This window comes from Moschus berezovskii, chromosome 6, assembly GCF_049115385.1.
Source record: "Moschus berezovskii isolate FMDL1 chromosome 6, NW_MosBer_1.0, whole genome shotgun sequence".
Classification (NCBI taxonomy): domain Eukaryota; kingdom Metazoa; phylum Chordata; class Mammalia; order Artiodactyla; family Moschidae; genus Moschus; species Moschus berezovskii.
The window spans coordinates 13,525,180-13,538,059 of record NC_142465.1 but is presented as its reverse complement, the minus strand read 5'-3'; the positions used below and the strand labels follow the sequence as shown (position 1 = coordinate 13,538,059).

At 39.0% G+C, this 12,880-nt stretch overlaps 1 protein-coding gene across 3 annotated transcripts in view; it reads right to left on the bottom strand.

Moving 5' to 3' along the window:
* The window catches only part of OTOGL (otogelin like), a 181,243-nt gene that overhangs the window by 126,326 nt on the left and 42,037 nt on the right, over nucleotides 1-12,880 (bottom strand). For all 3 annotated transcript variants that reach the window (XM_088836670.1, XM_055395155.2, XM_088836668.1), the window contains exons 16-19: nucleotides 12,315-12,438; nucleotides 8,453-8,630; nucleotides 4,478-4,602; nucleotides 1,039-1,248 (exon numbers count right to left, since the gene is read on the bottom strand). In XM_088836670.1, the coding sequence (XP_088692796.1) occupies nucleotides 1,039-1,248; nucleotides 4,478-4,602; nucleotides 8,453-8,630; nucleotides 12,315-12,438 (637 nt within the window). The remainder of the gene's footprint in view (nucleotides 1-1,038; nucleotides 1,249-4,477; nucleotides 4,603-8,452; nucleotides 8,631-12,314; nucleotides 12,439-12,880) is intronic.

The window sequence follows — 12,880 nt, the reverse complement described above, 5'->3', positions numbered from 1 at the left end:
ACTGGTTCCAAACAGGAAAAGGAGTGCGTCAAGGCTGTATATTGTCACCTTGCTTATTTAACTTATATGCAGAGTACATCATGAGGAACGCTGGGCTGGAAGAAGCACAAGCTGGAATCAAGATTGCCAGGAGAAATATCAATAACCTCAGATATGCAGATGACACTACCCTTATGGCCGAAAGTGAATAGGAACTCAAAAGCCTCTTGATGAAAGTGAAAGAGGAGAGTGAAAAGGTTGGCTTGAAGCTCAACATTCAGAAAACAAAGATCATGGCATCTGGTCCCATCACTTCATGGGAAATGGAAAAACAGTGGAAACAGTGTCAGACTTTATTTTTGGGGGCTCCAAAATCACTGCAGATGCTGATTGCAGCCATGAAATTAAAAGACGCTTACTCCTTGGAAGGAAAGTTATGACCAACCTTGATAGTATATTAAAAAGCAGAGACATTACTTTACCAACAAAGGTCCGTCTAGTCAAGGCTATGGTGTTTCCCGTGGTCATGTATGGATGTGAGAGTTGGACTGTGAAGAAAGCTGATCGCTGAAGAATTGATGCTTTTGAACTGTGGTGTTGGAGAAGACTCTTGAGAGTCCCTTGTACCGCAAGGAGATCCAACCAGTCCATTCTAAGGGAGGTCGATCCTGGGTGTTCATTGGAAGGACTGATGCTAAAGCTGAAACTGCAATACTTTGGCCACCTCATGCGACGAGTTGACTCACTGGAAAAGACTCTGATGCTGGGAGTGATTGGGGGCGGGAGGAGAAGGGGACGACGGAGAATGAGATGGCTGGATGGTATCACCGACTCTGTGGACATGAGTTTGAGTGAACTCAGGGAGTTGGTGATGGATAGGGAGGCCTGGCGTGCTCCGATTCATGGGGTCGCGGAGAGTCGGACACGACTGAGTGACTGAACTGAACTGAACTGAAGCAAATGTTGACTTTTTATTTAAAAAATAGCAGTAATTACAAATGTAAAAATCTTTAAGTGCTGTTTGATCATCTTCGTCAGTGCCACTGCCATCATACTTACCACAGAATGAAATCTGAGCTCTGAAATCGACAGGAATGCCACGCTGGCCACAGAGGTAGGCATAGTGGGCAAGAGCATTGCACAGGCAGGTGCTTCCACACTTGCATGCATCGTGGCGGCACAGCTGATAGTACAGCCCAGGGCTAATGTAGATGTGGCAAGGAGAAAAGAGCTCCCGGTGGATAACATCACAGTGGGCTGCATATCCAACTAACAGACAAAGAACCCCATTAGCACTTCATTTACTAGTCTAGCTAGTATCAAATACCCCTAAGTATCAAATTCCAGCACTAGCCAAGGCATCTTGCTTTCCTAGAAATACACTGTACTGCACATTCAATAAAAGTATCTTCAGCTTATACTTTTTTTGGGGGGGAGAGGTTTACTTTCAGTAATATTGGTAACAGCACTTACTCCATAGTTAATATTCTTTTAGCAAAAAAATGGTATTGCATCATACCTGAATAACTTGAGTAACAGAAGGGTTAACTGATAGAAGTGGCCTCAATTACCCCATTGCCTGCAGATCATCTTGGGAAATCACCCCAATTTTGCTATAAATAATTGATGAGCAGCAGAAGGTTTATCTCCAGACAACCATACACAATAAAAGTAGTGCCAGGTTATGGATGTTACAGCAACTCCCCAGGATACATTATCCAGGAAGGACTGGGAATCATCTCACCCCAATGGAGTCTCTGAGTTAAATGGTAATGAGGTAGATGCCACATAATCATTGAATGCAATATCCACACAAGGCACAGTACACAATGCCTGGTAAATATTAGGAGCTCAATATTGTTTGATAAATGAATCTGTGAATAAATGAATAATTAATAGAAATTGATAATGGAGCATATGCTAAAGGCTCTGAGGTATCACTGCAAAGTCATTTGAGCAGATCTATGTAATCTGATTTTGAATTTGTTGACTTTTTCCCTTGAGAAAGTCTGATCAGATATAATTCTCAGTGGGAGTAACCAAGTTTGACAAAACAATCTAGATTTCACCTTTCTGAAAAAAGCCTAGTGTGATTTCTTGGTGTAATGGACCTCGATCGCATTGATTTCCTCATGGAAGAAAAGTTAATCAGTCTTGGAGTTGTCATTGTCTTTGAGAGACAAGATGAGCTGCTAGAGTTGTAGAATTTTTTCACTATTAAGGACTTATGCTGAACTTATTTTGTGAAGTACGTTAAATATATTATTGGAAACACATGCTAATTATGAGTAATACCTGAGTATTATATTTTTGTATTGTTAAGCACATAATATGTGGAAACAAATGATTTAGACTATGTAACAGTGTACTATTGGCATGCACACTTCCAATTACCAGGATCTCCAAGCAAAGACTTGTATCATATGCTCTAAGGATTTGTAGATTAAAAAAATATTCCTGCTGACATTAAGGGAAAGGGTGAGTCAGAAAATCCTTGTTTAAAAATATCCTTCAGAATCCACATTAGAATTGACTTTTGTCTATTTACTTTACTTTCTTTGGGGATGTTTTTGAATTTACCTATTCGAAATAAAAAAAGAACAGTTCAAGGCAAACATGAAGACAAAGAATATCTAAGTCATAGAAGACATGTGATATGGGGACAAAAGTGATAAATATATATATATATGTAACAAAATAGCAGGTAATAAGGGAAGTCATTAAAGAAACCACCAGAGAAAAACTGAATTTATCAATTGGACTCTACTCCAACTTTTACATGATGGTTTTTTTATTTCAAGAGATCAAAAATAATTTAATGAAGAAAACTTGAAGTCTAAATAGCTTCATTGGTAAATTCAATCAAACATTCAGTCAAAGTCTAGATTGCTTCATCAGTAATTCAATCAAAATTTCAATCAAACATGCTGGCCACTTAATTTTAGACTAGCATAACCCTGACACCACAAATCTCACAGACACTGAAAGAAAAATATAAACAAATATCCTTCATAATATAAGTAAAATATCTTCAACAAAATAACAGCAATATAGTAATACATAAAAATGCTAATGATGATGCTAATCCATCATCACCAAATAAGGCTTATCCTCTGAATGAAAGTTTAGTATTTGAAAACAATCAATGCAATGCAACATAGTAACGGAATAAAAGATAAGATTAATAAATAAATAAATAAAAGATACATACTAATAAGAACATTAAAAATAAATTTATTGTAATATCAAGGAAGGAACTGAAAAATTTAGAAACAAAGTGAGCAAGAAAAATGAAATGAGAAGGACTAGATCTATTAGCAAAAAGTTGAGGACAGAATGGGAAGGAAAGTGTCGTTAAATGGAAATGAGGTTAAAAGCATTAACTCATAGAAAGCAAAAGACTCTAGTCTATTCCTCTTACTATAGATAGGAAAAATGATCCAAGATATTAACTAACTTCTTTAAGTTTAGAAGTTGACCTAGATAAAAAGACAGTACTAAAAGAAGACTCCTGGAGTAGGAAATGGCAAACCACTCCAGTATTCTTGCCTGGAAAAATTCCATGGACTGAGGAGCTTTGCAGGCTAGAGTCCATGGGATCGCCAGGAGTCGGACATGACTGAGCACCCACACCCACACACACACACACGCGCACACACAATCAAGATTATCTTGTGTTCTTTCCATGACACTAAAACCACAAGTTAATAATAAGGAACACAGAACAATAAACAAAATCCCTCCATACAGTCACCACAAAATAACAGTAAGCTAGCCAAAATAATTAAAGGAAGAATATTAAATTATAAAAATGTCTATTTAAGCATGGACATCAACTTTTTTCACAAAGTGATTGTACCAAATAAAAGTGCTTTATTTTATTGAATAGTAAACTAGCCTTTCCCATGGTCTGCTGTTGCTTTAGTAAAAAAAAAGTACAGCCCCAAATTATTGGCGTGTGAGTTGCACTATCACTGTAAACTGAAACTCTGGAGTGTGAGCATCTCAAATCATTGCACACTTGACAGCACAAAGCTTTTCTGGATCACTAGCTTCCTGCTTAAGAAGCAATAATATGTTCTGTGAGTAGGAACACATCACGTGACAGTAATAGAATTCACATGCACTGTTATGCTATGGAACCAAAACTGAACATCCCAAGATTATACGAGCATTATAATACTCCAGAGATTTTTCTTTAGCATTTAAAGAATCTGAAATATACAAAATCCTAGCTCACATTTGAGAACGACTGAGAGATTTCTGAGCACCTAAAACAAGGAAATATATGAATGCAGAGTAATAAATGAAATAGTCATTTTCTGGGGTTCTTTTTTAAAGTAACCTAAATTACACAAAGAAGCATGTGCATTAAACAAAAACAAATAAGGAATGGCATTGATTTATCATCATGAAGAAAATGAGAATTTAAAATCACTAATTTTACAAAATTACAATAATAAGAATTTTTCCTAGGTTTACATGCAGAAAGACTTACTGTTTTGTTGATTAATGTTGCAGGGATCCACCACAGGAACATGAACAGGTGCGAAACAAGTAGAAGAAACTCTCCATGCATTTGCATGAAGTTGTGGGGTACCTTCTATCATGCCTGATGGAGAACTAGAAAGCAAATATTCTCTTAGTCTCTCCCATTTATTTCCTTCCTTCAGAGTCTTCAAATATTGAAAAAAGAATACTACTTTTTTAACCTACAAGAATATCTGAGAGTTTGAAATGTTTTATTACATTTTTAAATATACATGGTATTAGCTTCCTGTTATTAAGACTTTACAACATGTCAAATCTTGGATACATATGATTGTATTTAATAATCACTTCAATGAGCCTTGTGAAGAAAACACCTTTATCCCCACTCTAGAGAGAAGGAAAAGCAGAAGCTTAGAGAAATATTAACGTTCACTCAGCTGGTGACACTCAGTGTCAAAGAGTGGAGATACAAATGTAATTCACACCAATTTAATGAAAATGCAAACAACCAAAACATCAATGTGTTTAGGGAGGTAGAGGTAGGGACCTCACATGATTCTTTTCAAGGTTAAGACGAATATCCTAAACAATACATAGTCTAAACTGCTGCTGCTGCTGCTGCTGCTGCTGCTAAGTCGCTTCAGTCATGTCCGACTGTGTGCGACCCCATACACGGCAGCCCACCAGGCTCCCCCGTCCCTGGGATTCTCCAGGCAAGAACACTGGAGTGGGTTGCCATTTCCTTCTCCAATGCATGAAAGTGAAAAGTGAAAGTGAAGCTGCTCAGTGTTGTCCGACCCTTAGCGACCCCATGGACTGCAGCCTACCAAGCTCCCCTATCCATGGGATTTTCCAGGCAAGAGTACTGCAGTGGGGTGCCATTGCCTTCTCTGCTAAACTTCTGGGATACTTCAATTTTCATTATAAGGCCTGAAACACTGAGGTTCCATTGTGAAGTTGGGCAAACAAACCAAATGAAAATTGAGGAGAAATGGTATAAGAGGCACTCTTCATCCAAGTTTACTCAACAAACCAAAATGGAATAGAAATATCTACCCTTCAGGCTTATAAACCACAACAATGTTTAGGAGTCTGACACTAAAACGCCCCCTGCAGCGGCTCTTCAGATGATAGAGACAGAGACAATCCCTGCTGGAACTGTGTCAAATACTGTCAGAAGCACTTACAGAATCAGGTTGGACTAGGTTTCCTGTAGGAAGATCCGACCAAGCAAAACTTCACTAATGCAAGCCATAACTGCATTAATTGCTACAGTATGGCCAAGCAGTAGACCAGCGTTTATCTTGGCCCTTTTAGTGTCTTGGGAAGCATAACTACTTTGCTTACCATTTATTTCAATCACCATTACAAAGCTATAGGAGCTTCTCACCACAACGGCTGAGACAGGAGAAGAAAAGGGAGCCACACAAGCCACTCCACAATCCTCATTCTTTATATCCATCCTTCCCTTCTCTTTAGCTTCCCTCATGGCTCAGACGGTAAAAGCATCTGCTTGCAATGCAGGAGACCTGGGTTCGATCCCTGGGTGGGGAAGATCCTCTGGAGAACGAAGTGGTGACCCACTCCAGTACTCTTGCCTGGAAAATTCCATGGATGGAGGAGCCTCGTAGGCTACAGTCCATGGGGTCGCAAAGAGTCAGACACGACTGAACGACTTCACTTGCCTTCTTTTTCCAGTCCCTCAAAATGAAATTATTCTAAACTATATAGAATTATAACAAACACCCAATCCAAAATCTCATTTTGCTCCAAGGAGAACACAAAGACTGCAGAATTTGCATAACCTGAACTAGCTCTTCTCCTTCTTTGCCTTTCCACCCCTCTCCATCCTAAAAAGCACAATAAAACAACTGGTCAAGGTGACGGGCTCCCAGGAGCAACTGACTCAGAGCTTGGCTCCCTTATGTCACTTAATTCACTTAAAATAATAAATCCAAAAAAATAGGAGCTAAAATGTAGACCTATTTATTTATGGCATTTCATTTTACAAATTAGCCTTTCGGTTCACTGTGGTTAAGTTACTAAAATAAGACATACAAAATAAACTTTCAAGCAATTAATATTTTACATTCCATTATGTTTGCAGATTCACATTAACTTTTGTGATGCAAGGAATTTTAACTGCGTTTGCTGGAAAGCTAAACAATGTTTGAAAATTATCTCTGAAATATTATCTATCACTGTTATCAGGCCTGAATGTTTATATATGGTGCCTTAGAAAGAGGCAGACAGATCTACCATCTGTTAAACATTGACTACTAACCCATTATGACAAATAGGAAGAGAAAGAAAGTTTAATGCCACCTCTGCACATCTTAACCAAGTCACTTAATATATTTCTGTTTCACAAATGTGATAAAGATATCAATATTTTGACCTACCTATAAATGAAACAAAAACCTGAAAGACCTAAAAGCAAATAAATTACATATGAGAAAAGACAAAAGAAGGTCTCTTTTGAAATTAAAAAAATTTTAAAGCCCTTTCTCTTTGCTGATGCAATTTTTCTTCTTGGTACTATATCAAAGGTCCTATCTCTATTCAGCTCAACTGTCTAGGGCATATAAGGTTCTACCAGTTAAGAATAAAAGGATTTATTAAGGATGTGGTCTTTATTCTCAAAGCTCTTGCCGTTTTAAGTGGAAATCAGATAAATCAATGACAGATGTTCATAGATAACAGAGTCAAAATTAACTTTGGTGGGATATAAACTCACTTTTTGAAGCAAATAATGACTGTGTTGGTTTGAAAAATAAATAGGAGTTAAGGAGGAAGGTTAGGAAGGGACAAGAACCCAAAGCAGGAAGAATATGCAGGAGAGCTTTTTTTAAAATGGCACTTGGAAAATGGCTCCTTCAGGAAATGTTCCCTGCCTACCCAATCCACACTCGCCTACTTAAAATTCTGCTCTGTTACGAGCCACGCCCACGCAGGTCAACACAACTTTGTGAAATTATCTCAGGATTTATGTGTTTGTGTTTGTGTGTGTGTGCGTGCATGATTAATACCTTGCCTAGAACAAATTGTTTCTGTTTTAAATATTTTTTTTACCTGGACCTTTTTAAAGTCTTTGTTGAATCTGTTATGATAATGCTTCTGGTTTATGTTTTGGTGTTTTTGGCTATGAGGATGTGGCATATTAGCTCCCAGTTTGAGGATCAAACCCACACCCCCTGCACTGGGAGGCGAAGTCTTAGCCACTGGACCACCAGGGAAGTTCTGAATAAATTATTTCTTAAAGATAGCTGTCCCCTTCCAGTCTGCAACATCAGCTCCTTGAGAATGGGGGCCCCGTGTTACTACCTTAATTTTCCCACAGTGCTTAGCACAACAACAGGTGTGCAAAACATTTATGTTAAGCTATACTCTGGGTTTTTCTACACGTAGGTGAAAGTGCTTTGTCAATACAAGGGATATAAACGTATTTTATTGCTTTTTTCCCCTAATAAAACACCAACTTTGACAAAATCCAATTAACTTAGATGCCACAGTGTTGCTTTAGAGATATCACTTCTACTAAGTGATATCAATATTATTAAAGTATAATTTACTGTCATTCATACCAAATGATATTAAGTTTTTTTTTAAGGCAGAAGTTTTTAAAAAATAAAATACTGTTAAGCTTGACAGGTGGCAGGGAGAGAACAATGGGAAGTTACTCCTTGGGTAGCCCTCAGGCTCTGAGTCTTGTTAACTAAATTCAGAGTCAGCTCCACCTTATTTGAGCTAAGTGATTTCGAGCTATTTTTTATTTGTCACTTTGTTGTTTCAGTTAGCTTCTTTATCTATAAAACAGAGTTACTAGTCAGGGGATTGCTATAATATTTAAATATGATGATCCATGTCAAGCTCTTGGAACAGCGGTGACTAAGCTATTATTAGTTAAGCAAATATTTTTAATGTAAGAATTTATATCCTCTAAGTTACTAGTCATCATATCATGTTCAGAGATCATACTTACAGAAAATCATCCCTTATGTTCCCGTTAAATGTGCCACACAGACCTAATGTTCTTCTTTTCCACATACTAGTTAGCTGAATATAAATTCTTTCCCCATCTATAGCGAACAGAATCTTTAAACCAAATGTGGTTTTTAGAAGAATAAATAAGGATGACAGAGTCTGAATTTCAACAATTCCTGCAGGAAAAGAACATACATAAATCAGCTCTGAGATTCACAGGCAATGCTCTGACATGCTAATGTACAACATCAGGGATCTGCTTCCAAAAGACTTCTTCCCAGTTCTCTATGCCCCAGGGCCAATTTTTGCCACCCTGTGCCTTTCTTTTCTTCCATTTCCCTTCTGTCCTTCTTTCTGGAGGAGCAGATATTTTTAACAGAATGTCAGGTTTACATGTAATTTCAGTTGGCAAGCATCTCATATGGGGTGAGGGTAGACAGTTAGACATTTTTTTTAATTGATTTATTTTAATTGGAAGTTAATTACTTTACAACATTGTAGTGGTTTTGCCATACATTGACATGAGTCAGCCATGGGTGTACATGTGTCACCATCTTGAATCCCCCTCCCACTTCCCTCCCCATCCCATCCCTCCAGGTCATCCCAGTGCACCGGCCCTGAGCACCCTGTCTCACGCATCAAACCTGGACTGGTGATCTGTTTCACATATAGTAATATACAAGTTTCAATGCTATTCTCTCAAATCATCCCACCCTCGCCTTCTCCCACAGTGTCCAAGAGTCTGTTCTTTACATCTGTGTCTCTTTTGCTATTTCGCATATCGGGTCATCATTACCAGCTTTCTAAATCCATATATATGTGTTAGTATACTGTACTGGTATTTTCCCTTCTGACTTACTTCACTCTGTATAATAGGCTCCAGTTTCATCCACCTCATTAGAACTAATTCAAATGTATTCTTTTTAATGGCTGAGTAATATTACATTGTGTATGTACCACAACTCAATAGTCAGACATTTAAAATCGGATCTATGTTCCTTTACTTGTGTGTGTGTGTTATGTCCCCCAAATTGGTCATGATTCAATAAAGATGTGGCACTTTTTCAAAAATTCCCCATTCCCTCAAGACATTCAGCAAAAAAGAGAGCACAGCATTAGAGAAGCATCATTTTATGAGGTATCTTTACAGAAGAGAAACTTGTGTTCAAGATTCATGTTGATGAATGGCAAAAACCATCACAATATTGTGGAGTAATTATCTTCCAATTAAAATAAATTCAGTTCAGTTCAGTTCAGTAGCTCAGTCGTGCCTGACTCTTTGCGACCCCATGAATCACAGCACATCAGGCCTCCCTGTCCATCACCAACTCCCGGAGCCCACCCAAACCCATGTCCATCGAGCCCATGATGCCATCCAACCATCTCATCCTCTGTCATCCCCTTCTCCTCCTGCCTTTAATCTTTCCCAGCATCAGGGTCTTTTCCAATGAGTCAGCTCTTCACATGAGGTGGCCAAAGTATTGAAATTTCAGCTTCAACATCAGTCCTTCCAATAAACAGTTTAAAAAAAAAATCGAACTTGACTTTTGCCCCCATAAAAGTTCCTCCTGCAATCCCTATCACAATTTGTCTTCAGTCTGTCATCAAACCCAGAAATCTGAGAATTATTCTTTGAACACATCGTTTTTCCTATTGCCCTTCCATCGCCAAGCAGATAACACTTTTTTTCCTAACTCAAAGTTCAACATGTTTTCTTCTTTCCCTCTCTACTGCCACTGCTTCATATCCATTTCTCCTCAAACCCTCATATGTTCTACTGTAATAACATCCTAACTGTCCTCCGTGTCTCTTTTCTAGCATTTCTCAAATCCATGTCCATAGTGTTGTTACAGTAGTCTACCAAGAAAAAAAGGACTGTCAGTCTCCTCATTAAAACTCACTTGCTTATTTGGCTGAAGGATATTAGACTTTCATCTTTGTACACGAACAAGTGCAAATAATAACAATTGCATATCAATTTCATATCAACTTCAATCAATACCCTTGGATGACACTGTGATTGTGTAGTTTATAATACAAATCAAGCACTTCTGAAAGCAAAAGTGACTGTTATAAGTAACTACACTAGAACACGGGCATGAACACAGCCTCCCAGGAAAATTACAAAGTATGAATGCCCTATATATAAGGCTTTCCCCTTGAGATTAAGAGATACAAACTACTATATAGGGCACCTTACAAATGCTCACAACAAGATGGCGCCTGACAGATGTCAGGAGGGCGTGGCCCCAGATAACCACAAAAAATTCTGATTGGCTCCCGAACACCTCTCCTTGCATGCTTTAATGTGATTGGAAAGCCTTTTTCAAAAACCCTGCACTTGCCCCGCGCTTGCGTATATGTACAAGGAGCTTACACCAATAAAACAGAACTGCCTTGACAGAACCCCCACTGCCTCTGAGTGCCTCTCTCCGGCGAGGGAGGCTTTGGGGCGGGCGGTCCGCTCACCTCTTCTTTGGGGCTTGCTCCTTCAGACCTTGACCCCCGGAGGGGCTAATCCCGGGCGGCTCTCTTGCGGAGACTGAGGTTCCCCTCAATCTCTGGCTTCCCTCTTGGAGCGCTACGGGGTGGGAGAAGGGAAAGGGAGAGAGGGGATCCCACGCCCGGCGCTGGAAGGACCCACACTGCTATGTATAAAATAGAGAAGCAAGAAGGATGTATTGTACAGCAAAAGGAAAGGCAGCCATTGCTTTGTAATGGCTTTGATCTCTTAAAATATTGAATCACTATGTTGTACACCTGAAACTTATATTGTAAGTCAGCTATACTTCAGTCAAAAAGATAAGACCGTCCTCATTCTCATGCCCATCTCTTTCCCTGTTCTGATCTCTGGACATTCTATACTTAGCTTCTTCATACTGTAGCAATGCCACGCTAGTTAAAGTTCCCCCTAACATACTCTGTAGTCCTCTTTCCTATGCCTAGAACACTTTCCCCATCTCCTTCATCCTGACAAGCCCTCAGCTGTAAATGCTCAACTGGATATTCTTTCTTTAAGAAGAGCTTCCTGACCACATCAGTACACCCAGTGCTGGGTGAGATAGACTTCCAAAGTCTCTATGCATATCTGTGAGTTTTTTCACATCTTTAAATGGTCATTTACTTGCATCTTTCCTCTTCCAAACTCTAGGCCACTTGAAGTGAAGTGAAAATTGCTCAGTCATGTCCGATTCTTTGTGACCCCATGGAGTATACAGTCCATGGAATTCTCCAGGCCAGAATACTGGAGTGGGTAGCCTTTCCCTTCTCCAGGAGATCTTCCCAACCCAGGCATTGAACCCAGGTCTCCCGCATTGCAGGCAGATTCTTTACCAGCTAAACCACCAGAGAAGCCCAAGAATACTGGAGTGGGTAGCTTATTCCTTCTCCAGCAGATCTTCCCAGCCCAGGAATTGAACAAGGATCTCTTGTATTGCAGGAGGATTCTTTACTAACTGACCTATCAGGGAAGCCAATCTTCAAAACCTCAAGTTATCTCCATTTTCGCTTGAGATCCCTAGCCTCTTTCAGTGTTTTTCAGATGGCTACCACAGTTTCAGCATAAAATCCAAACTGAAAATATCCAGGCGCAGCACTACCCAATAGAACTTTATGCAACAATGGAAATACTCTGTGTCTGCACTGTCCCATACGACACTTGAGATAAACACTAATGCCACTTGAGATAAACACTAAGCCCCATAAAAGTGGTGGTCTCCCCTAAGTTTGGCTGAGGACCTGGAAACACAGAGGCACTCAATAAATGTTAGGTTAGTCAGTTAATGGGAGAAGACTCCATTTAGGTTATGTTGTTGTTATTGTTAATGTAAGAAAAGTATACCATTGGCATTGCTTCTTACCATTCAGATTGAAGCCTTGGTTAGGACTGGGGAGGATCTGTCCTCCCCTACTAAGGGTCACTTGTTTGTTAAAATCATCCTCCAGAATCAGAGTTACAGACTGAAGGCAGGCCAAGCCGAGGTTCTGCATAGAAATCAAATTATCAATTAAAGGACTGAGAGAGAGAAAAAGAGACTTATTCAGGGACAAGGACAACGGAAGAAAGAAATGGGAGAAGATGAAGCAGAGAAGAAAGGAGAGAGCGCACACAGATAAAAATTTCTGGTATACAAGAAGACTTGAGAATAAGCAAAAGCATAGTTACACATTTTATTGTGAAGCTCATGCAGCCCCATTACTAATAAAATATATCTTTACATTAAATACACCATATGCATATATATGCCTTTCACAGATTATTAAACAGAAATGTTTTCAATAAAGTGCCAATAATCAGGTTTTCCATAGAAAATAAAGTACGTTTCCAAATTCATCTGTAGTATTTAGATGTAAAAAATCCAATATAGAAAAGAACCAAGAGAATTACAATTCCATGTAGAAAGCTAATTAAGACTCTGACATATTG